The sequence below is a fragment of the Channa argus genome, chromosome 1 (assembly GCF_033026475.1).
Source record: "Channa argus isolate prfri chromosome 1, Channa argus male v1.0, whole genome shotgun sequence".
In the NCBI taxonomy this organism is placed as follows: Eukaryota; Metazoa; Chordata; class Actinopteri; order Anabantiformes; family Channidae; genus Channa; species Channa argus.
Window position 1 is genome coordinate 46,257,157 of NC_090197.1, and position 25,739 is coordinate 46,282,895.

At 39.8% G+C, this 25,739-nt stretch overlaps 3 protein-coding genes across 5 annotated transcripts; all 3 read left to right on the forward strand.

Moving 5' to 3' along the window:
* Positions 1–1,109: 1,109 nt before the first annotated feature.
* cacul1 (CDK2 associated cullin domain 1) lies at positions 1,110–7,934 on the forward strand. Of its 3 annotated transcripts, XR_010916309.1 has the most exons (9): positions 1,113–1,692; positions 1,910–2,036; positions 2,149–2,251; positions 2,330–2,425; positions 2,594–2,696; positions 2,795–2,884; positions 3,047–3,185; positions 4,094–6,140; positions 7,802–7,934. XR_010916309.1 is itself a non-coding variant. In XM_067526593.1 (8 exons), exons 1-8 carry the CDS (start codon positions 1,380–1,382, stop codon positions 4,131–4,133), a joined length of 1,011 nt encoding a protein of 336 aa, XP_067382694.1. In that variant the 5' UTR covers positions 1,113–1,379; the 3' UTR covers positions 4,134–6,611. The 3 variants fall into 3 exon arrangements, 1 of the variants encoding a protein (XP_067382694.1); XR_010916314.1 differs by lacking the exon at positions 2,330–2,425 and having other exon boundaries at positions 1,110–1,692; XM_067526593.1 differs by lacking the exon at positions 7,802–7,934 and having other exon boundaries at positions 4,094–6,611.
* Positions 7,641–21,879, forward strand: mypn (myopalladin). Its single transcript, XM_067526564.1, has 20 exons — positions 7,641–8,911; positions 11,261–11,436; positions 11,538–11,589; positions 11,693–12,122; positions 12,221–12,289; positions 12,378–12,519; positions 12,721–12,744; positions 13,175–13,291; positions 13,393–14,158; positions 14,892–15,980; positions 16,064–16,196; positions 17,498–17,575; positions 18,462–18,683; positions 18,776–18,925; positions 19,021–19,100; positions 19,538–19,664; positions 19,751–19,958; positions 20,073–20,238; positions 20,315–20,448; positions 20,533–21,879. The coding sequence occupies exons 1-20, from the start codon at positions 7,779–7,781 to the stop codon at positions 20,703–20,705; spliced, it is 5,469 nt and encodes a 1,822-aa protein (XP_067382665.1). The 5' UTR covers positions 7,641–7,778; the 3' UTR covers positions 20,706–21,879.
* A 2,971-nt stretch (positions 21,880–24,850) lies between these two features.
* atoh7 (atonal bHLH transcription factor 7) lies at positions 24,851–25,282 on the forward strand. The gene has a single exon (XM_067519566.1). The coding sequence runs from the start codon at positions 24,851–24,853 to the stop codon at positions 25,280–25,282; it is 432 nt and encodes a 143-aa protein (XP_067375667.1).
* The last annotated feature ends 457 nt before the right edge of the window (positions 25,283–25,739 follow it).

Consider the following 25,739-nt stretch of genomic DNA (forward strand, 5'->3'; position numbering starts at 1 on the left):
TCCTTCTTATAAAACCGGTTTTGTTATGTCACATTTCATAGTTTATTGCCTATTAAGATTAAGTGTTGGTGGATAGACATATTTGAGCCATGTGTTGGATATATGTCTACATCAGCATTGTTCAAATGGTAATGTTTTGTTTACAGTTAAAGGGAAACAGTTTTACATCATCATTGTTGTTTTCTCTTCTCAGTAAAACAAAAACAAAAGAAAAGAATGAAAAACGTTGAATAGTCATTTATCTTATTTCATACACCTACGGTAGAGGCGATGTTAGTCGTATCCAGTACAACAAATATCCACTTCAGAGATCGAACACGGAACATTTATTAAATTCCACGTGTGTCAACTGACACCATAACGGAGTAATTCTACAATCCCGTGTTACTCCACAGCTACAAAACGAACCAACTTCCACGTTGTCGCGCTACCTCTTTCTGTCCGCTCCATTGGCTGTGTCCGTTCTTTCTAAAGGCCGAGTTGAACTACTCTTGTCACAAACTTTCTATATACACTGTTTCTACGCCAACTGGTTAAATTAACTTGAAAGGCAAACTTTAAAGGCCATTTTAGGAAACAAACTTCAAAGGCCTTCGCTTACGTCATTAATGATATAATCAGTACACGTACATACGGTTCTTGATCTAAATAACCTTACATTACCAAATAAACAGAAATAGAGCAAACCCTGGTTTGCTGATACACCTACTCTTGACAGGTGATCATATAACCATGTGATGGTGCTAACATGAACATTGCGCCGCCCAGCGCATCCTGAGCTCATCCTTCTAGTTCCTCTTTCGACAGGGCCTTCAAAGAGTGTAACAGGGTCGTAGTAAGTGTCATAAAGTCAGGAGAGAATTCCTGCGACACACGTGTAAATTATATTTCGGTATTATTAGTGTTTCTATAATAGAAATACAGTAAAACATGTAAGAATTTAAGTTAGACGGAATCAGTTAAAGACTAATTTACTCCATTAATAAGAGGTCCTGATTCGCGCATGCGTAGAAGGCTGAGCTGCTGAGCGACTACAAGGTATGCGGTAATATTAACTTAGTCATAATTTAGTCGTAATGTTAGCAGTCGCTTTGTTAATATTTAGTTATCGGACAGCTCTACATAGCTTCCTGAAACCGGTTTAGTAACACAAGGCCCGGGACATTTCTGCATTTAGCAAAATGCTCTGAAACTACAATTCCCTGTTTCCCTGAGCTGTCCGCTGATACGACGTGCCGTAAACGTTCAGCCACCAACACCTAAACCGAGATGGAAGTCACCAAAGACGCTTGACACTTTTTTAAATCTTTATCCTTATTTGTTTCCTGAAATGTTTATCTAGTGGCGCCAGACATCAGGAAACGGGACTGGCTGTGAAAATGGAGGCCATGGAAGATGACAGTTTGGACCTAAAAGACGACCACAACCACAACTATTGTGCGAGCAGCAGAGCCCGCACGCATCTCAGCAGTCAGCTGTCGGACGTAACGACGGTCCCGCAGCTCGTTTGTCCATCGGTAATGGGAGAGGCGGGCGCTCGGCGAAGAAAACTGTGGTCCGGCAGCAGCGGAGGGTCAAAACTCATGGACTCTGATTCAGGCAGTGAGAGCGGTGAAGTCGCTGAAACCGATTGCAGGGCTCCGCCATCCGCTGTCGAGGGAAAATTCACTCTCGACTCTACCTCCAAGTTCCGTAAGTTGAGTTCAGCTAGTGGGCAGTGTGACAGTAGGGCCTGGCGTCCTGTAACCACTGAGCAGCTCGGCCTGCTGCAAACTTAGACTTCTATTGTGTGTTTTCATATATGTCACTGGTAAGACATCTACAGCTTTGAAATCGGGCTTTGACCAGAGTCTAGCGCATGCTATAAAAGCTAATTTCCCACCTGACTTGCTCCCCTCCCTTCTCTCAGTCCTGAATGCCATGGCAGTAGAAGACTACCGGAAAAACCACTGGCCAGACCTGGAGAAGGCGATTGACCGTCTGCTAATTCAGAATCCCACGGACCACATCTCAGTTTCCTATGCACAGATATACAGGTAAGACCATGCGAGTAACGGGGTGTGTTATAAATACACACCTGATTTTCATTGAGCCCCTCTGGGCTCTGCCTGTTTTTTAACGACTTTCTCATTGGCTTTGTTTTCCTAGTTACGTGTACAAATGTGTCTGTCAGCAGCACTCTGAGCTGCTCTACAATGATTTGACATCAAAAATAACAGATCATCTGCAACAGGTTTCCGCTCATCTACAAGTAAGCAAATTCAGTTACAAGGAAATTATTAAGTACAGAACTACAAAATTAGCTAATTCTTTTATTATTATTTTCCAGGATAGCCCACCTGAGAATTTCATTGAGAATTTCAACACTGCACTGACACAGTTCACAGCATCTCTTCAATGTATAGTTCCTGTATTTATGTACTTGGTAGGAATTTTTTTTGTTAGTACCTGTTGTAAAGACAAACAAAACACCTGAACTATTATGTAAAACTTCTGACACATTCCATGCAGTTGGTTATAACCCTGTTTTAGGTTATTACCTGAATTCACTTTCATGCATCCTTCTTCATTTTTTTAATTGTAATGTTTTCAGAACAAGTTCTACATTGAGTCAAAGCTGAATAGAGACCTAAGGGAGGATCTGATGAAGCTGTTTGCTGATCATGTTGCAGATAAACATATAAACACAGTGATGCGTGAGTGTATTTTTCAGATGAGGGAAAATCACCTCCAATGACTTGATTCCTTGCTAACAAAAAAAACACAACAATTTCAAACCAATCATTCCTTTCAGCTCTTCTCATCAAAGCTCATTCCATGCCCTTTCAAGTTCAGCCATCTACAATGGCAAGTGTGGTTAAAGGCCTCTACAGCCTGCGACCAGGTAATCTATATCTGTGTTCTTGACACATTCTGCTACCAGAAAGTTTTACTATGTATGACCTGTTTTAATGCTGCAAGCTGTTGTTGTAGCGTTAAACAGATCAGTTTGTCTCCACTATGGCAAACAAAACACTTTTACATATGCTCTTGTTTTCCCTCACAGAGTGGGCCCAGCTTGCCCCAGCTCTATTTTCTGGGTTTATTCCACAAATCCACCCCCCTGCTGTGGAGTCCCTGCTGTCTGACTATGCAGCTTATGACCAGAAGCTACAGATGGAGCTCTCCATGAATGGATTTCCACGGTCAGTTTCCCAACGCTTCAATTTCAGATGGCGGCTATTCATTTTTACAATCCTACTTCCAAAAAAGCTGAACTTTGTAAAGTGTAAAAAAAAAAAAGAAGAATGCCAAGATTTGCAAATAAGTTAAAACACATGGAATCTTCAAACTAAAAAATCTGTCGTTTTAAATATTTGCTTATTTAGAGTTTTATACTGGCAACACTACAAGGTTTGACGTTTACCACCGTCTTGTAGAGCTCAGTGATATACAAAATAATTTGTTTTGATAATTTAATCAAATAAAATTTATAATCAATCATAATATTTTTTTCCGTTGATATCGATATTTATCATCTTATAACTCGTGCTTATTTAAAGACACTGCCAAACCTTTATCAATTAAAGGAGTTTGTTGCTGTCGTTACTCTAACATCTGCCGTGATTTCCTCCTTATATTCTGGTGTTCGTGTTTGAGCTGGTGAATCATATTTGATCCCTCTTTCTACCTATTGCTGGTGTGGGTTTGTTTCTGAACCATTTCCAAACAACAGATGCAAGTTCAGCCTTACCACAATGTAATATAATTTAGATGATAGGACACGTTACAGCTCCACTGCATAACATCACTTCCTGTTTTAACATGTCTCTATTATTTATTTCCCTTCTCTAAGCATTACACAACCTTTCCAGTCCTTTTTTGCCCTTTTTGAAACTTGTAACTGGTATTATATTAAAGAAACAATAAAATGTTCGACATTTCATTGTTAGTATTTGAAAAGTTTTCATTATACTATTTTTAATCAAGTATAGGTATTACAGGATCAGCATTCTATTTTAATTTACATTATACAAAGTGTGTCAAGTTTGGAAACTGGTTTATAATACTGCAACACACTTTATTTAAAAATACTAATGTGCTTGTTTTCCAGAGGTGACCAGTCTCGCAAGCGGGCCAGTGATGACTCCTGATAGCAGAAGTAGCGTTGCCATATTTGTTGCAGAACTCAAATGGTGCCTCCTACATTTTTATCACAAGTTGGCTCCCTGCACTAGGTTCAGTGTCAGCAATGTGTCAGTTCCATCTCTCTCAACTCAAGGTCACAAAACACTGTGAACAACAAAGAGAGCATGAGACTGAGATGTTGAGCAGAAGCTTAATCTCACTGCACTAAAAAAGCACACAGACGTCCATTATGGTGCTTTCCTCCATGATTACATGCATCCAGCTTCAGTATTTGTGGAATGTGAGCGCTCGGATGGCTTTGTCCATGTTCTCCTCATTTGAAGAGTGCCTTCACAATGTCTGTTTAATTGGATCTGCTGACAAGGAATATGCTGATGGTGGATATTTCATTCCTAACTTTTAACGTGTGGTTTTAATCGTCTGGGCTAATCAAGACTTACTATTGCTGCTAACAATCCTGTCCCTTATTAATTAATACTACACAATCTTTGGTTTTGCTTGCAGTGTGTGTTTAACCCAGTTGCTATAGGAATACAAATATGGCTGAAGACACATGGGAAGAAGTTGATCTGCCTTTAATGTCTTGGTAAACATCCAGTTATGCCAAAGAGTACAGTACCCTTTTTTTAGTATGTGTATATATATTGGATTCGGGCTAACAATGCATTGTATGCTGTTTGAATCACTGAGCCATTTAAGTTTTTTTTATACTAACAAGTTTTGAGCTTTGGTTGAACTGTTTATTTTCTAGACCTAAGTAAAATTCTAACTTTAAATTTTACTTGTTTGTTGAGGACTAGCAGCGATTGCACTGCAGCACATGACATTGAGTGCCAGAAACCTTAAATATCCACAGAACAGTTTTTCCTAATTTTTTTACTTAAATTTGTTTGATAATTACCCATCGTCTCTTAACTGTAAATATATTGAATCCTTTGCTTCATGGATTTAACAAAAAAATTATATGCAAATAATGTGTTAGTCAGAGTCTGGAGTACTCTTTGTGTATAGCCTGTTCATTATGTACAGTAAGAGTTTTCCATCTTTGCATAGTTTTTGTACAGTGGTCATGATAAACAAGCTTTTCACACAGATGCATTTTTGTTAAATTATACACTTGAATAGAACAATTCTATATAGTTCTTACACTGTTTTAAGTGTAAACAGATGCTCAGGCTTGCTTTTTGTTTTTGTGGGTTTTAGTCATGGTCTGTCAAACTGATTTCATCATGTGAGACAGATAACTGTTTTTCACTAATTCTGTTTTTTAACCTTGTCTTAAAAAAGTAATAAGACATTATATTAACCTGAAAGAAACTGAAAAAAACAGAATCACTGCAGATGCCAAACCATTGTGTGTAATACCTTACATGCTGTGATAATATCTCTTTATCTTTAACATGCTGCAAAAATATTCATGTTAAAACAACTGGACAACTGTGAATAAATCTTTTTTGGCTCAAAAGTTTCAGAAATCTGTTTTAGATTCATTGGTCTAACAACAATTCAGGATATTGTCAAACAACTGCCAGATGTTTTAGTTTTTGCATTTTTTTTTACAGTGCCACCCTCATTATCACTGTCAATCTGTTGTGTTAATATTGGTGTGTGAGGCTCTACGAGGGGCTTCTAACGTCTGTTGGACAGAGGTCTAGGACAGACCACTGGAGGAGGAATCTCCTTACAGCACGCCGTCCCTGGCCAATGAGCAGGGACGCCACCCAGACCCATGGGCCAGACCTCCTCAAAATAACCTGCGACCACAGCACTGACAAATGTTGCTACTTTTACTGGTGACAGGTTACCCTACCTACTCAGCTTCATATCTTCCAGTAAACTCCAAAGTTAACTGTAACTGTGTGTGAGAAAACCAGTAAAGCTGGGCAGCTGCTTGTGTCCAGGATTTCCCCAGGTGGCAAGAACCAGAAGACTAGAATCCACCTCTTTGAACAAAGGTGCAGTCTGAGGATTTACAAGTCCTACGCAGGGGGTCAGCTGAGTTTATTCTGGAGGTAAAACACACCACCCCCTAATATAATTGTTATTTGCTATGTCCTGTTGACTGTCTTGTGGCATCAGCATGGTGTGCCTTCTATAACCTCAGACAATTTCTGACACTGAGACTCAAAGAAGCTGAGTCTGTTTGTGTTTGACTGCTATGCTCCTTTTACACTGCATTATTTTAACCTGCTGGACATGTGTTGCTGTGTTTAGCTCAGGGCTTGTTAATCTGTATGGGCTGCGACTGTCTTATCTCACTCAGCAGAGCTTCATTTATGATAATTACAGTTGTGTTTGTGTAATTGGATTAATGACTGTTGTGACTGATCAAAATCACGATAACAAGGGTGCACAGAGGGGGACTGCTTTTTTTGTTGATTTTCTTCATGTAAATTGAACCCTTGCTATTATTAGATATGACTTGGTGGGCTGGAGCCTGTTTGCAAAGGATTAATGTACACAACAGCTGCAGCTTCAGGTCTGTTGGAAGGGCATTGCTGGCTCTCTTAATTGCACAGATTTGAGTGTCAGTAGCACATGTGTACCCTATCTTATTCCTATATTCAATAACTTGTTCATGTCTAGTGTCAAAAAGTTGTGCAAAGATTCAACATCATATAAAGGTTCATCTGAGGTGGACACTGGCAAAAATGTATACATATATATATATATATATATATATATATATATATCAATCATGCTAATAACCTCTGTGTTAGCCTTCTGACTTTACAATAAACATTTCACATTGCTCTGTTAGTTACATTAGGTGTGTTTGGTATGTTAATGACTCAAAAGAACCATGAATGTTTTATTCCAAGTTGCAAATGCTCATTACATTGTTACAGCTGCAATTATCGGTTAGTGAACAGCTGCAATTATCGGTTAGTGACTAATCTGTCAATTAGTTTGTAAATGAATTGATAAATTGTCCTATAAAATATCAGAAACCAGTTTTTATAAATCCCCTTACACTTTGGTGTCCAGGTAGAGTCCAAATTGATGTATCACAACATCTAAACCTGAAGCTATTTAAGCTGCTATAACATTAGACCAAAAAGAGCAGGGTAGACATTTGAACAGCAACCTGGACACGTCACTTGAAAAACTACATTGATTGTGGTAAGAATTAAATAGTAGCTAATAATTTTCTGAACAACCAATCAATTTACTGACTAATCATTTCAGTTCTACTGTTTATCCTGTAATTTTAGATGGAACTTTCAGATAGCCACTAGTTTTAGTCATTTTCTGCACCGTAAAAAAAAATTCAGCTTGCAGGGGGATTAAACTATGCTGTAAACATGTTAAATGTGACAGTGAACTTAATTCTTATGTCAGTTCTGCACAGCAGGGAGTCTTACTGACAATCAAATCAAAAGTACTGTAAAAGAGCTGAGAAATCCCTGTTAATAACTTGATCTTGCTTAATTCTTACAGTTCTTGGATCCACATTCAGTCGATTTCATATAGACATCCTTAAGGTCTGAGGACAGAATGACAGTAATCAAATTAAATACAACAAATAGGCAGTATCCATGTATTCTTGGTTGTTTTATTTTAAATGAATTTCAAAATTATACTGGTGTACTTGGCAGACAGAAAATCCTCTGCGTTAGACATTGGAACTTCAACCTGAAAGTTATTGGATGTCCTTTCAATTTTTCTACAGAATGCAAGACAGCAGCACTGAGCAGCCACCATCATTGTCTCAGCTCTTAAGAGAGAGTTACCTGGCAGAGGCCAGAGCCCAGCAGCGTCACACTGAGATGAGTCGCTCAGACGCTTCTTCCACATGTCTCCAAATCTACGGATCACTTAAAGGCAAGGCTGAGGACTCTGTTGGCCACAATGATCCCCAACTCCCAGACCTCTCAGCTTTCCTTAGCCAGGAGGAGCTCGATAAAAGTGTGAACCTTGCCCGACAGGCCATTGGACATGAAGCCCATGAGGAGAGGGGAGAGGTCAAAGCATCCGTCACATCATTAACTCCCTCCAACATCCAAACAGTCTCGGTTCCTTCCTCTACATCTCCTTCTGTCGCCTTCGCTAACCCCTCTCCTGCTCCTTTTACAGTCCCTTCCACTGTGTCCTTCACACAGCCAGCCCCCGAGTTCAAAGAACTGCCAACAACAACAACACACACTACATTGAAATCAGACAGAAAGATGCATAAAGCCTCTATGCGGCAGGATAACATGATTAGGAACAGCAGAGATTCCAGTGAAGGATTCAATGACTATAACAGGGCAGCGAGGTCTGCCCCGTATGGTCTGGAGACCCAGTCCAAAAAGGAGTTTCTCAACAAGGCAGCAGACTTCATTGAGGAGCTCTCCTCTCTCTTCAAGGCCAACAGCTCAAAACGGATACGGCCAAGAGCTTGCAAAGCGCACAGGAGTAGGGTCCAGAACAAGAACCAGAATGAGGGGACAGTTCATCCCCTTGGCTCAGACAATAGGGAGCGTACTGACATGCCCATGGAGGTGGACAAAGAGGGACCCAGGCAAGCTGGTAGCCACCAGCAAGGGGTCCAACTGGACTCTAAGATTGGACATGTGGAGTTTCAGGATAACAGGATTACTGAGGAGCAGCAGTACAACTCTGTTTCCCAGGTGGAGGCAGAGGGTGAAGGATGCATCTCAATGGATACTCCATACCGAGGAGAGGTTCCTGTGTCCGAGCCTCCTCACTTCATTCAGAAACTGAAAAGCAGGGAGGTTCCTGAGGGCAGCAAGGTCCAGTTAGACTGTATCGTAAGAGGACACCCTTTGCCTGAAGTCCGGTAAGAAATGGTCAGCCTGGCAGTTTCCAAGCTCTTTGTCTTCCTGATATAAGTTTATTTCTTACTTGGCAGGATATACAACAAGACGTCCTGTTTCTAGGCTCTGCCAAAACCATTTTTGTGGTTTTAGTCTCTGTAAATCAAATAGCAGCTGATACATTGTTACCAGTTTATTATGATTAAATGGTAAATGGTCGCTTATATAGCACTTTTATCAATTTTGGTTGTTTGATTTGATTGTTTACATAACTTTTTGTAATCATCTGTGACCCATAATATGAAGTATGTTGTGTATAGGCTGCAGATAATACTAAATAATTAGTTTAATTAAGTTAAATCCAGACAGACTTGACATGTGATGATAGCCAACAGCTGATTCTGAATGGTGTGTGTGTGTGTGTGTGTGTGTGTGTGTGTGTGTGTGTGTGTGTGTGTGTGTGTGTGTGTGTGTGTGTGTGTGTGTGTGTGTGTGTGTTGAGGCTTTCTCTCAAGTTCCTTATAATGTTTTATCGCAAATATTGATTATGTATATTGTCACAAACTTTGGAAGAAAATTAAAGCAGAATTTATTCTGAAACATGAAAGTACCATTTTATTAGACAGGTTTTAAAACTCTTACAATTTCCCCTCCCTGACAAAATAGGCTTGAATGAGTGAAGCGGAGGTGTCAGACTATAGGGGGTATGGCCTTGTTAGCCCTGCTGAACATTGTTGAAGCACTAACATATACTTGTCCAGGGAGAATGTAGCTCCCTGCCATTTTTAGACCAGACTGGCACTGTGAGCAGTGGTCTCTTCTGATAATGCAACTGACTGAGCTCTTGACCAAAGCATGAAGAGTTTGGTAAGATAATTTAAACAGTAGTTTCCTGGTGGATATTTTAACATGATTTCAACCTGGTCTTTTAAAAACATTCAGATTTGAAGATTTGAGTTGAGTGGTTGCTCGTTAAGATGTGTTACCTCTTATTATAGATATGATAAGATACGATATAAGATGCGTTACCTCTCATTTTATGTTTAAGCATGGCTATTATTTTAGTTATTATAAAGCACATTTCATTGAGTGTGTATGTCTCTCTGACTTAGAGGAGATGTTATTTCTCATCAATTTGCCATAGTCTACTGTAGCATTGTGTGTATTCTAACTCTATGTTTAGCTTTGTGCATATATGATTGGGTGAGCCAGTCAAAGCTCTCAGGCTCCAGTGGGAATCTCCTCTCTAGTTCTGATCTCCAAAGGGAAAATAGCCCTGACAGGTGCAACAAGTGACGTCTTTGCTTAATGGATCAGCCACCTCCTCTACTACTCATGCTTTCAATTTAGACCCTTACTCATTAGGAATTCCATAGCCCAGCTCATGACCTCTGGCAGCACATTCCAGCAGCATCGCTTGTGTTGCATCCTACTATCGGGAACAGATCTTTAGTGTTGCTTTGTGAGTATAGAAAAGTTTAGCTACAGTCTTAAGTAGCATACCTGCCTGTACATTTATTTGAAAGAATTCTATGAGCTTAGTAAGAGAACTGGATATGGTTTATCTCTGGTCTTGCCAGAGAGTAACATATCGCCTCATGCCTGTTTGTTTATTGGCTGGATTTTATAAAGCATCAACTCCTCAAAATAGATGTACTTTGACATAGAGGCTGCTGCAAATGTTGCTGGACAGAACAGGGAGGCAGTCAGAGGTTTACTATTATAGTTTTACAGTGAGAAAATAGACTGTTGATTTCAGCTTCAGCTCTAGCTTCAGCATACTAGATTTTAGTAAGTAGGAGTAATACCACATAATAGTATCCAGGTGTCAATTGCATGTTTAACATGATTTTATTTTCACTAATTTGACAGTAAAAACGTCTTTATTTCAACCTGGTTTGAATCCAGCTGAGCACTTCTGATGCAAATCATCCCCCGTTTGTGCCTAATTAATAAAGGCAATAAACCTTTAAATACAGATTTTTTTCTTCATCTTCATAACTTCAACAGTAAATTTGATCAATCTCTAAACTGGCATGACGCACTGCTGCTGCTTCTTGTCTTACAGGGAAAGGGGTAGATCTGCTCATGCAAATGTTTTCCTCTTGGCCTGCATAACTGAACGGTACCCAGCTAGATGCACTATTAAGGACAGAAGTAGTCTCAGTCTCATCCCAGTAATGTCAGAGGGTTAAGACGAGAAAAAAAGAGACTCGAAAGCAAAGCAGAGAGGGTTTTGTTTGTGTTGAGTTAATGAGTGAAGATGTGATGTGAATCAATGGTCGGTCCTTCACAAATTTGGAAGTAGCAATGCTAAGCTGTACTGAGTAGTTTTAGTATATAGTAGTATATCTATTTATATTCAATTACAGGTGGTTTTGTGAGGGCAAGGAGCTGGAGAACAGCCCTGACATTCAGATCATCACCATTGGTGAGTTGCACTCTCTGATCATCGCAGAGGCATTCGAGGAAGATACTGGACGCTACTCCTGCTTTGCATCTAATTTCTATGGCACAGACTCCACGTCAGCTGAGATCTACGTCGAAGGTTATTCTTATGTTTCTTTCTTTGTTTCTGACACACTCTGGGGCTCATCTAGATTTAAAGTCTCTTAGTAACAAAGTCTTGACATATGTTCACTTCTGCAGGAGCTTCCTCTTCGGATTCTGAGGGTGAGCAGCACTTTGAACATGTAGCCCAGTGAGTTTTTATCGTAATGTCATAAAGACACACTTGAAAATAATCTATTAGGCTTTTAATTCTAAATGACAACATCGCTTTCTTCCTTCTGTGATTTTCAAAGGCTGGAGAAAAAAACCTCAAAGTCTGCTCCATCTTTACCTCCATCATCATGCCAAAGTTTCTCTGCAGAACAAGAGTCTGTGTCAACTCAGCTTGCAGCAACCACTGAGGAACCAACAGCAGAACACTCCTCAACACCAACAAATCAATTTCATCCATCACTCCAGACCTCCACCACAGAATGTTCTGTCCCTGAACAAGTTTCTGTGGTATCCACTGAACAACCTGCTCAAGGGAAGAATACAGTCTTACCTGTGCAGGTATTTCCTACTTTTGCACAAGGCCAAACAGAATTAACAGAGGTGTCAACACCTGTCACAGTCATTTCCACGCCACAGACGGTACAGACAGCTACATCACTGCCTCTGAACCTTGTGGTTTCATCTGTCCTTCCTGTTCAGACAGCTTCAACGCAGACATCACAACCTGAGGTAAATCAGCTGAAACACTTTCTTCCACTTAGATGTATGTGAAATGATTTTAAGTTAATGTTTTATCATCATGACCTGTGTGGTTTTCTTTTCTTCAGAATCAAACGTCTAACTATCTACAAGGGTTAAACAGGCATGGTGTCATAGCTGCCCCTGTATTCACAAAGGTAGAGTCATTCTTAAAAGGATGCTGCTGTCCATTATACATTTGTACGTTTATCAATGCAACTTGCTGTCTTACCAAACCATTCCCAGAGCCTGCAGGAAATTCTTGCATCAGAAGGCCAGCTGGTGGTGCTAGAGTGTCGTGTGAAAGGGGTGCCATCACCTCTAGTGGACTGGTACAGAGAGGGAAAAATCATAGTAGACTGCCCAGAATTCAGGATCTTGCAGAAAAGTAAGAATCTTAAATAAGTCAGTGTAATTCATTTGAACTCAGAAATATATCAGCAATCCTACTGAATATCACAAAATCATTAAACTGACTGATGTTATGTAGAAAATGTCTACATTTTAAATATTATATGTGGTATCTTTTTGGTAAAACAGAGACAAACTAACTATTTCATAATGATTCTGGTACTTTTTTCCTTTTCAGAGCCAAGATCTCCAGCTGAATCAGGTACATATTCCATTTCATTATATCAAACATCCCGTAGGAACTGACTACACTAAAGCAGCCGCTTGTCTGTAAATGATGCTGCAGTGTGTACATATACTCTGCTGAAGTGTTTACAGTCTTTGCCAGAGTATTCTGCTCTTCTTCTGTACATAAACCAGAGCTGCTTTTCCCCGACTCTGAACCATATAAGGTAGTTTCTCATCCTGTGTCAAAGGACGATGGCAGATCATTTTAACCTGCCTCAACTGCAGAAAGAGTCTCAGCCCTACGGATACATAGAAGCCTTATTGCTGAGCAAAATACATGAATTGAAATAGAAATCATGAAGTTTTTCTTAATTGTATTAATACTCTTTATTACACGTGACCTAACACGGTTACAGTGAATTGAACTGACTTAATTATGTGAGTATCACTTTTTTTACCTCCAGAGGAAATATGCACTTTGGTCATTGCTGAGGTCTTTCCCGAAGATTCAGGGATGTTTATTTGTACAGCAAGCAACAAGTATGGAACAGCGTCCAGCTCTGCAGAACTGAGGGTCAAAGGTAACACTTCTTATTTTCTTCATGAAACACGAACACTTTTCGTATATTCTTAGAACAGTGCATTGACATTTCTGTACATCCATTTCTCGGCTTCCATTCAGGCAATGGCAGAAACAGCAACCACATGAGGCCTTTCAGCAGTTTAACAAAGGAGTCAAATCAAGTACAAGAGCCTTCCCCATCAGCTCCCACTGTGAACCTTCAACCAGACATTACTGCGATCAACAGCCTTAAGCCCCACTCGAGCACCATTCGCCTAGACCCATTCATCTCTAGCACAATACGCCTGGATCCCTTAAACACCAGCACCCTCCGTCTGGACCCCCTCACCTCCAACGTGTTGCGTCCAGAGCCCCTTCGAACCAGCTTGCCTAGCCTGGAGCCCAGCAGCCTGAGCAGCAGCTGCTGCCTGGACTCTCACAGCACCAGCACTCCAAACTTAGATCCTAAGTACCTCCATCAGGATACTCCTGTATCAACTGGAACACTTTTAGATCTACAGCTCGATGGACAGGTGCCCTCATACCTAAAACCTTTCACTCCTCCATCTGCATCTACAGCTGAACAGGAAATGTCCAAACCTTTGTCTGACACAAGCTCCACAGTTAAGGGGATCTCGAACCATCAAAACGGGAGCCATGTGGTGATGCCACTGCCTGATCCACCTCCTAACTCCTGCCTAAAAAATGGCGCCCAAACAAACCAGAAAGATGCACGGTCAGGTACCAGAGTCGGTCGGCGTGTGCACTTTAAGCTGCCAGAGGAAGAGAAGGATGAACAAAGTGATTTATCTGCTCAGTCGGACGAAGACATAGCTCAGGGGTCAGTCAGCAAAGAACCACCACCTGTGTTGGCTAAACCCAAACTGTGAGTAAACAGTCTCAGAAATCTCTAGAACTGGTTTAACACTGATACTAACACACACTGTCTGAATGCACTGAAACAATACAATACTAGGGGGGAAAAAATCCTTTCTACTTGTGTTGCCCAAATCTGGTTCTTACTGTGCACCACATCAAAGTGAATTAAAATGGGCTGTTTTTAGGGGTGGGAGGTTCCTTATCCAGCAGTTCAACCAGCAGCTGTGGTCAGTTGTAATTCATATATGAATGCATGTAGACTTCAAATGTGGATCTTCAGGCTTTCTAAAACAAAGGATGGCATTTTCTATTTGTAAGTATACTGTTGATACATTTATGTTTACCTGATATTGCAGATGAGGCTGAATGAAATTTTGCATCTTGCTCACTGTTGTTTTTGAACATGCTGTTATAGGCTTAAAGCAACAAATTAAAATACGTCAGAATGTTTGTGCTGTTTAGTCTAACTGCATTTCTAGCAATATGATGGTAAATAAAAGAAAACATCACTTTTTCTTATGTGAAAGCTAAAAGCATCTTCAGCTTGGACAGCTTGTTTTGTAGATTATCCATAAAAGGGCAGAGTATTCCTCGTGCTGACTTTGGCTCATTCCTGCTGTGGGTTTACTGCACTGACTTAATTTATTACAACAGTACACTGAGCCACTTTCTTCTTCACCATGTATAGTGTCATTTTTTTGTTACTTTATCCCCATTATTTTGGTTTGGTCGATCAACAGGGACCCAGCCCACCTCCAGCTTTTGCACAACCAGGTCCTCATGGAGCAGCAGCAGGAGACTGAACCTCAGGCTCACACCCACATAGTAGCACAATCCAACTCCCCATTTCAGGTCCAGTCTGGGGTCCAAAGCCCCCATGAAAGTCCTCTGTGGTCACCTAGAGTGAACCGGGAACCTCATCCACCACCTTTTCAGCCCCATCTTAAAACCACCACACCACCAGGGCAGTTACTCCACTCTGTGCCTCCACTGACCACTGCCCCCCCTGCTCCATCTCTGAGCTCTGCTACAGCACTCAACACCACCTTTTCACCCCCTCTCACCACTTCTGCAACTTCTTTCACCTTCCCTCCTTCTCTTCCTCAACTAAAGACTTCATCATTGGTGACCTCGCCCCTACCTGCCCCACCGCTGGACACAACTCCCGCCCTTAGTATAGCAGCTGTAACTCAAATGAACACCATGCATGCCTCCCACATCAACCTGTCCCCTGCAGCTCTTGCCAAAATAGCACCCACACCCCAATTTTGCCCTCCACCAGCACCAAAACTTAGTACAGTCACTACACATTCAGCCTCGGCCTTACAGCAGATCACATCTCCAACTCCTCTGCTGAGAAGCACCCATGCCTCCCTCATGAATCTCACCACCCTCTCCCATACCTTCAACTACACCCGGCCTAAAGAGTTCATAGCTGCTCAGATCGTCTCTCCAGTGATGAGTCCTTCCCCAACTGAATCCCCAGTCCCTCTGCTCCAGGAGTTGGCCGCTGAGCTCAACTCCTCTGCAGCCAGCTCCCCCACTCTCCCGCCATTTTCTCCTCCACCCAGGACCTTCCCCACAAGAGTTCTAATGTCTCCCACCAGCCCTCCTTCCCTGTCTTCGCCCACACCTGGGTCTGCCCCATTACTAAACAGTGTATTCGCCTTACGAGCCCAGTCGCCCACCCAGTCGTCTTCTCCCACCTCCAGCAGCTCCACTCCAAGCCCTATTCTAAACCCAGTGGCATTCCTCAGCTCTGTCCTGCCGTCGCTGAGCCCAAGTCAACCCACCAATGCAATGGGCCTGCCCAAGGGTGCTCCTACAGGGTACGTCCTCTCTGACAGGCTACAGTGCTCTTGAACATACAGTACCACATGTTCTAATACATTGTTATCATCTGTCTCACCAGGGCACAAAAGAAGGCACCCAAAATGCGCCTGCCATCAGCTAAAGAAATTCGTGAAAGCAAAGAAATTCTCCTTCATGACATTGAAAAAAAGCTTCGATTCAAAGATGAAACTCCATATTTTGCACATCAACAGGTACTAAGCAGTCTCTCGCTCTGCTGCTTTAAATTATCTCTGTTTTCTTTACTTCTTCAGTTGCAATGGTAAAAAATATAATATTGCAAACGATTACTTGCAGAAACAAAGCTGCTTACCTAAGCCCAACTAGTGAGTCCTGGGTTGTTTGGTTGATTAGAGCCCATTACATCTGTGCTTGGTTAAAAAAAGACAATGTTGAGATTATGAATGTCAATGAATTATCCATTGGTGACATGTTAGTATGTGATCTCAATTAATGTTAAACTAAGTGTAGCAGTGTATTTTTTAAAATACTTTACGATGAAATTGAACAAATTTGACAAATTATTGCTGCATTTCTCATGGAGCCACTAGGTGTTAAATATAGTAAGTATGAAAGAAAAATAATGAATACAATGTGTGATACATATAAACAAAGGAAGAAATAAAGAAAATATCTTTATCAACTATATTTTTATCGCATAGCATTTTTTATAGTTGGTCAGATTAGTAGAGTGCCAACAAATCCAAAGTAAAACTGAGCCAGATGCTGCTGCAGTAAATGAAAACAGCACAAATTTACAGAAACATCTTTAGCTTTTACTGCAGGTCTTAGCGTTACAAAACTGCCTAAATACACCTGTGAATTAGTTACTCAGCCTCAAAATCTAAAGCCAGTGTTAGTTTTGTTGCCAAGACATTGTGAATGACAACAAAGGTGTTTTTGCATCTCACAGCTTTGCATGTCCTTCTTTCAGTATTATAAATTAACTCTGAATTATCCTGCAGATGTGCCTTTGAAGCTGAGTAATGAACCAAGATCACAACCATGCCTGGCTATAGGTAGCCTGATAGTTAAGCTTTTCTTAGTAAAATATTTTATATCAATGTTTTGAAGCATTTACAGTGGATTTTTTGTGTGTTTTATTTACTGCAGCAGCCAGTTGTGTTACATTCGCTTTGGCATTATTGTTGCTTTAACTAACAGTAGCTAATGATTTAACAACTGACTGAGAGTTACATATCGTAGCTTTAGGAGGCAGGGGATGTGTGGTTGGCTGAAAAGGGAGACGGCAATTATCACACTGCTAATTTCTTCATACTTTTTAGTTTTTATTTCTAAGATACAAAAATGCTCAATGAAGAACTCCTTTCAGTTCAGTAGCGCATAAGACGTCATTCCCTCCCCTGCATTCATGGTTATTCATTGTGTGTCCATGTACTGTTACTAGATATGCATACCAATAACAATAGCTTGTGTGTTATTCCATAAGCATATGTTTGTGTGGTGTTCATCATCCATCCCTATCCTCTCATAGAAGCTGAGTTATGAGGGGAAAACAGCGAGTAGACCTCTTGGACCAAACATTGGTGCTACTGTCATTAACTATGATGAGGTACAAGGACCTTCCTGTCCCACGCACTGCTTTGAGCATCAGTATCAGTGTCAGTTCAGATTGGGATCACAAAACTTTCAAATTTCTCAAATATTTATCTGAATACCCTGTTTAATTAATACTTCTTATCAAATCATGCTTCTGTTAACTAATGTAAAGACACATTTTAGAGTTAAATTCATTAAGATGTGAGTGAAATGCAATAACTCAACTGTTTGTTTAATTGTAGCCGATACAACGAATTCAGCAAACTGGTTTTATACCTTTCCCATTCAAACTTACAGCCCTGTTTTTCCTGATTTAATTTCAGATTTCGTCAAAAAGCAGACATCATGTAATCATATTTCTTTATATTTTCTGAAAAATAAAACCTCCTCTTACAAACCTGCATATCGTTCTAGAGGTACTTAATATAGCGCAAAAAAGGTCTAGGTTTTTTGTTCAACTCTATAGTTTATGTGTGCACTTTATCCTTCTCTGTTCTCTGTTTTACCCTCAATAGGATTTTGTTTGGTTGGATGAGCAAACTGTTTTTCCAACCAAAAGTACTACTGTCAGGCAAATGCTACTGCATGATCCTCATCATCCAGTGGTTTAATGTCACAATCTGTATCTTTTTTTTGTGATTTGAGTTACAGGTTGTTACTTTAGTACCACTGTTGTTACATGTTAAATTGTTGCACAACCTCTCATCTTCCTGGTTATTGTATTTCTCTCCAAAAGCATTTGATACTTCTTCATTCAAGCTTCATTTTAAAAATTATGTCCCTTACTGTAGTCACAGATTTTTAGAGTAATTTTCTGAAGGAACAAAGACAGATGGCACATACAATAATGCAGCGTTGACTGTGGAGATTACTTTTACATATTGGTTTTCCTTTTCCAGGAGTACAAAGTGTCCAATTTTGAGCAGAGACTAATGAGTGAGATTGAGTTCCGTTTGGAGCGAACGCCAGTGGAGGAGTCAGATGATGAAGTGCAGCACGATGATGTCCCTACAGGAAAATGCATCGCACCCATTTTTGACAAGAAACTGAAGAACTTCAAGGCCATGGCAGGTGTTTCTGTCACATTCTCATGTAAAGTAGTAGGAATCCCTATTCCAAAGGTGAGAATTGATATCTATTCTGTATAAATAACAGGATAATGTTTCACTTTCGCCCCTCATATTTATCATAAGGAATCTGCATCTCTCATCAGGTTTACTGGTTCAAGGATGGCAAACAGATCCTGAGGAAGAATGTACACTATAAGAAGATAAGAGAAGGGGACGGGACCTGCGCTTTACACATAGAGTCCACAACTGGTGAAGACGATGGCAATTACACCATCATGGCAGCTAATCCGCAGGTAATACTTCATTCTCAGTTTTCTGGTCACATTATCAACACGTTCTTTTCAGCTGCAAAGCCTGATTTCCCTATTTTACTTTTAATGACCATTAGGGACGGGTCAGCTGTTCGGGTCACCTGATAGTCCAAACGGGACCTCCGCGAAACCGACTGACACCTATTCACTCTCAGAGGTGAGCAGGACTGAGTGTGCAGTGTGCAGAGATAAGAAGAAATCCCTCTGCAGCACTGGAAACCAGCCTGTTATTGGTTGTCCTCACTTAAAACTTAAAACCATTCAATCAACTATTTACTAATTATTCAGTTGTTTACATATAAATGCACTTGTATAGTATTATAACAATGTTTTGCCATTCTGTTATTCCTTATCTGGTCATACTTCAGCTTCGGTTTTGGATTTGTCAATAGATTTTATTGGAGTCTGATATGAACTTTTAACAAATATATATATATTATATAATATGCTAATCAGGGATGTGTTATACTGTTCATATTTAGGATTGAGCATGTCACATCTATTGCTATACTAAAATACAAATATGCACTATAACAGAGACTGACAATGATTCATATCACTAACACACTCTGTTCAACATGTTTGTGTTGTCAGGGTGCGTGCCCGCATACAGGAAGTTGAAAGTGAGCAAACCCAAGAGCGCTTTTTTCGGCCTCACTTCCTCCAGGCACCGGGAGACATGCTGGCCCATGAGGGAAAATTGTGCAGACTGGACTGTAAGGTAGGCAGCAAGTCATAGCATGTAATTAAATCATTAAAACACTGATTGTTCAACTCACCTCTCTGTCTTTCCATTCTATTTACAAGGTCAGTGGACTACCCAACCCAGAACTCATGTGGCTTATCAACGGGAATCCAATCTATCCAGACCTTAACCACAAGATGCTCGTGCGGGAGAATGGCGTCCATTCTCTGGTTATTGACCCTCTGACGCAGAATGACGGTGGCAGCTACACCTGTATTGCAAGCAACAAAGCAGGACAGAGCTCCTTTAGTCTGGAACTGAAAGTTGTGGGTAAGGAATGAATGCTTTAGGGTTATGTAAGGAAAAAATTACTGTTATGCACATTAATACTCACTTTAAAGTCAAAAAGTGTGAGCTCTTGTGCATAAATCATTCCTACTTTAGAGAAAGAAATGAAGCACCCTCCCCAGTTTGTGGAGAAGCTGCAGAACATGGGTATTCCTGAGGGGACTCCAGTCAGACTGGAATGTCGGGTGGTGGGTATGCCCCCTCCACTCATCTTCTGGAAGAAAGACAATGACACCATACCCAAAACCAAGGACAGAATCAGGTCAGTAAGAGCAAAAAACAAATAATAAAATCCCTATTGTAATTTGAATGAATTCTCAATTATTTGTTTATTTCAGCATGGCCCAGGATGCTACAGGCTATGTTTGTCTCCTTATCCAGCCAACAACTAAAGATGATGCTGGCTGGTACACAGTATCAGCAAAAAATGAGGCTGGAATTGTATCCTGCACCTGCAGGCTTGATATTTATGGTAAGTGTTGTGTATGTCTATGTAATCATCAAGGGTCTTCAGTAATGCTTTCATGTGGAAACTAACTGTCTACTGCACCTTCAGCTCAGTGGCACCAGAACATCCCTGCAGCCATGAAGAAAGCCTCAGGCAGTCGTTATGCAGCTCTGACAGGCCAGGGGCTTGACATCAAGGCAGTCTTCCCCACGTCAGATACCAGCCCCATCCTGTTCTCCAGCTCCCCTCCTGAGGCCATGCTGGAGAGTGAGGAGTTGTGAGTCGTCTGCAAACAGAAGGCTGAAGAGAATGAATATGAGCAGATTGTCATGTGATTTATGTGACGCATTTGAAGTGATACATTCAGAATAGAATGGCAAAAAGTAAGATGCATTAAAGCTATTGGCACTGATAGTAGGTTTGTCACCATTCCTAATTACTCCTATTTAAGTCCTCTGATGAGTGTTTCACATAAATGACAGATTTGGAAAGTCTTACTTCAAGAACCATCAGTGGAGTTGAATATATTGTTCTCTGACAGGTTTGAATGATTCACGTTTGTCACGTTGTTATACGTCGTATTTAACTATGATGGTAAGATTGTTGGTGAATGTGGCTGGTAAAGTTTGTACCTAATTGTTAGTCCTATTCTCAGAAGTGGTAATAATAAAATTTATTTACTGGTAGAATTAGTTTCTTTTAAGATTTATATAAAAAGCGGTTATATGTTATTGTTTATTAATAATCAAAAATAATGTGGATTCGATTTCTTGACATTTGAATGTGCCGCCAGTGAAGTGGGATTCTTTCTTTAACTGAATTACTTCTTGATGTCCGTCACTGGTTTTACATTTTTGCACCATGTTTTCATGTGCATGCCAATGTTTGATAAAGATTTACCGAAGCTTGACTAAAGAAACACAGTACAGTCCCCAATAATAATATGCTGCTAGTTGAGTTTAACTTAATTATTTAGATGAAAAACTGAAATTATTTATTTGATATTTTTTGCTTTCAAGTAATTGTATTTGTCTTTGTATTAACAAAGAGCCATCTCCTTAATTACATCTAGAGTTCAGGATGTATTATCAGAGTCATTTAAAAGTTTGTTTTGTGATTCGACCTTTCTTTAGAAAATCACACCTACAGGACAAATGTATTATGTAGAGGTTAGTATTGAACTTTGATTAATCAAATTCAGTCAGCCTAAACACATATTAAAGGAAAGTTTCAAAGAACATAGTAAACGGATGTGAAGTTGCACATTGTAAAATAGTTTTGTCTTTCTCAGAATAAAGTCATATTTATTCAAATTATCATTGTTTTTCTGGAACAAGAGGTTTTATATGAATTATGCATTGACAGCACCTGCAATCATTCTTTCTCCTTTTCTCCATCTGATGAATTTTACCTTGTGTCTGATGTGAAAATAATTCATATTTTAGAATGTTAAATCCATTTGAAGAAGGAATCACTGTCAATATATTCAATATCATGGGAGCTTCTTTTGATTATGCTGTTATCAGAGACCTGCTAACTTAAACTGATGGCAAATTCAAAACAAATACTAGATCCCCCAAGCCAATTAAGCACTGCTAATCAGTCCAATTAGATGCGAAGAGAGTTCAAATAGGCATAAAATTAAATTCACCTTACGTGACCTTATTATACCCTGAGCCTCATCTGACCAGCTGCCAGACCTACTTGTTAACTGGGTGCTGTTTGGGTTTCTATTAAATTTTTTATTAAATTCTTTTAAATTAGATTTTATTTATTTGTTTATTTCAAATTAAAAAAAACTTTTTTACAATTTAATTTTTCATTCTAATTTCTTTGATTTCATGAGTAGCTCAAAAGAGCTAAATACTACAGTTTTGCATAATAATACACAACTACTGATACAAAAATAAAACTCCACAAATTAAAACCAAACGTATTAATACACGTGCAAAGTGTTTCTCTCAAAATAAGGTATGACCTTATTCCCACAGCTAGTTCCTGATAAACAATCCTGACAATGAGATTTGGTAAAGTCAAACAGAAAATGCAGAGAGAATCCTATCGTACACTTTCTCCTGGATTAAAAACATAAGTTTTGTGCCCTAATCTCCATTTCTCCATAAGGAGAATTGGATTTTATTGAAGGTACAGGTTTCTGTTATAGCAGTCGGACCACTCCTCAGCTTTGACATATGGCTTTTGACAGAGAACATGGCTCAGACAAGCCAATCATGTAAGGGAATACCAAAAAAAGAAAAAAAAAAACTAGAGTGAAGACACGGAAGGGACAGGCCACGTCTGAGACAAGGCCCTCAGACAAGACAAGCAGCAGCTGGCAAACTACATCAATCTGTAATCAATGAACCAACTGGTAGATGGGATTATATGCCTAATTGCACAGCTAACCAGTCTATCCAAAAATGACCAGACAGCATCAGCTTGTGTGCATGACCCAGTAGCAGAGATGAGCATTATTCGAGGCCTCCATCAGTAATAAATCTTTCATAACCTGACTCTACACCCAAGCTTTGGGTTTGTCAGGACACAGTAACAGGAGCTGCATGTCCTTCATGACAATGGATGACAAAGTTAAAACCTGATATTAAATCAGAGATGTGAGAAAAAGGTGGTTAAGTAAAAACAACATTACGACCTTGTAAAAGTGCTTTGTTGGAAGAAAAGGTCATGTATTTATATTTTACACAGTATTACTCAAAATGTATTTAGGTATGGAATGTACAGTATGCAGATTTTAATATAGTGCAACACTGTTGCTATTATTTTATATAGTTCTATGTTGCTGAGTTTTTATAAAAATGTATTAGTCGTGTGCAGTATAAAGTTTAAACACATAACTGTACTTCAGAAGTTTACAAGAAATCCAAAAACATTCTATGCAGTCCAATAAAATTAAAGCTGTTTAGTCTGCAAGTCTACGAGACCCTTATTTGAATTTAAAGTAGAGTAAAAGCTGAATGTGAGTAAAGTAGTGTATTTTTTTGGCTTCTGGGTGGTAGTCAGTGTGTTTGGAGTGTGTGTGACTCATCCTCCTGAATTACAGAATTTTGGTGTTTGCAGATGGCAAGGACAGACAGACAAATTATTCTGTCTGTCCCAATTTCTCGGACCAATACACAGATCAATTATTTATTGTATGTAGTGGGTCTTACCTCAAAAGGGGAATTAATGCATCCCACAAACTGTGGTTCATTAAAACCTTAGCGCGTTACCTTCAAGAGATAAGTACACTTTTTTTTAAGAATATCTGCTCAGATGGTGCACTAATATATACAACATCTTGGACCATATTGTTGGAAAGCCATAATCCCCTGATGTGCTGTTAAAATCCCTTAGGTTAAAGACCACACTTACACTTCTGTTGCCTTAGGCTAATCTCAGATTATGATTATTATCACATGGAGATAAATTACATGAGGAGTGAAAGGGACTTTTAGGTGGCTAAAGCTAATGGACTAATGGTCGAAGTGCTTGCAAAGATTTCATATTTGATTTATAAATGAAAATTCTGTTATAATTTGTGAAAGTTACAGATTTATTTATTCTGAGATTTAAAATTTTATTTTTTAGGGAGAAGATCATGTTTTTATAGTATAATGAAATTGTATGTTTTCTAATACAATAAGTAAAAATTGCATTCATTATTTTGATCCAGTAACACAAATTCCAATAACACTGGTAAAAAGTCACTGTGATGTAGCTTTACTAGTTTTGCTTATGGGTAAGTGTTTAATTGCTTAATTAGATGCTTAATTAATAGTTTTGTCTGTTAGGTAGTGATTTTACTATTGCTGGAAATGTGCATTTAACACAGAAATATCAATAATCTTAGCCTAAAAGTTTGTTTGCATCATCAGCTGTGGTGAGTTGAGCTACCAGATGGTGGACTTTTGGTGAATGTGACACATGGCTCTGAGCAAAGCCACTGCCAGATAGCCCAGCCCAAGATAATTGGAATTTCATTAAGGTTTTGTTTTGTGTTTGTGTCCTGAGTGTGCCTTTATATGCCTGTCTGTGTGTGTGTGCGTGTGCGTGTGCGTGTGTGCTGCGAGTGGGTGTGGGGGTTTATGAATCCACATGGGTGTGCTACTCCATGAACAATATTAAGGATGGGGGGAGATGGGCAGGGACTCCACCTGCTGCCACCTGTTCATTTGCTCCATCTTATAAAAGCTGCATCCTCATTGTCTATGGAATCACAGACACTTCGGATTCTTCCGACTGACCAGTATCTGGAGTTACAAATATTTGACTCTCAACGCAAAGCCTGGACACACAGCTGGACGTAATAAAGAGGAGACTTCCAAGGACCTCTTAAGCTGAAACTAACAAATCTGCTGCTACCAGTGCTATACAACTACAGTTGATCTGACTAGACATCTGGAGTCCTTCTAATCTGAGGACAATTATGAAGTCCCGTCGACCCAGCTGCACTGACTCTGGATCAGAGTCTTCAGAACTGGACTCCCAGAGCCCGCAAAAATATGAGACTGCCACAAGGCGACGGATGGCTGCCAATGCCAGAGAGAGAAAGAGGATGCAGGGTCTGAACACAGCCTTTGATCGCTTACGTAAAGTGGTGCCACAGTGGGGCCAGGACAAAAAACTGTCCAAGTATGAAACTCTGCAGATGGCCCTGAGCTACATCATGGCCCTCAACCGGATCCTGACAGATGCTAAGAGGTACAACGCTTCTCATAGGCAGTGGCTGGAACTGCAGTTTGACTGTGTGCAGCCTGAAAACTACGCCTGCCTCACGAGGTACGACTGTCCGACTGGACAAGAATACATCCACTCACCGCTCACCTATCAATTTGACGAACATAAGGTCCACACATAAAGTGCTGCCATTTGTAGCTGTATCAGTCACGTTGGATGTGAGTGACATTGTGAATATTTTCCTCCAGTCTAGGAGAAAGTAAATACATTTGTATTGCATTATTTTCTTTTTGTATTTATATAGTTATTGTATGACAATCAAAAAAGTTTCTATTTGATTTTAAGGTCTTATGTATTTTTATATTATAATGATTATTAGAATCATTATAATGACCTTTAGATTGTACTGAAGATGCAGGGAATGGTTTATTTTTATCACCTGTTATAATATGGCCCCAAAATGTTGTGCAATTTTCAATGGATTCTAAGAAAATCATTGTGGTCTCAGTTGTTTGAATAAAGTTGATATGTAACTATTTTGAAAGTGTAAGTACATGTTTGTAGAGCTGAAAGATATTTTTCTCACGCAGACCTCTATTTTGTTGAATTATAGTTTTCTGACCAAAAATAAAAGCTAT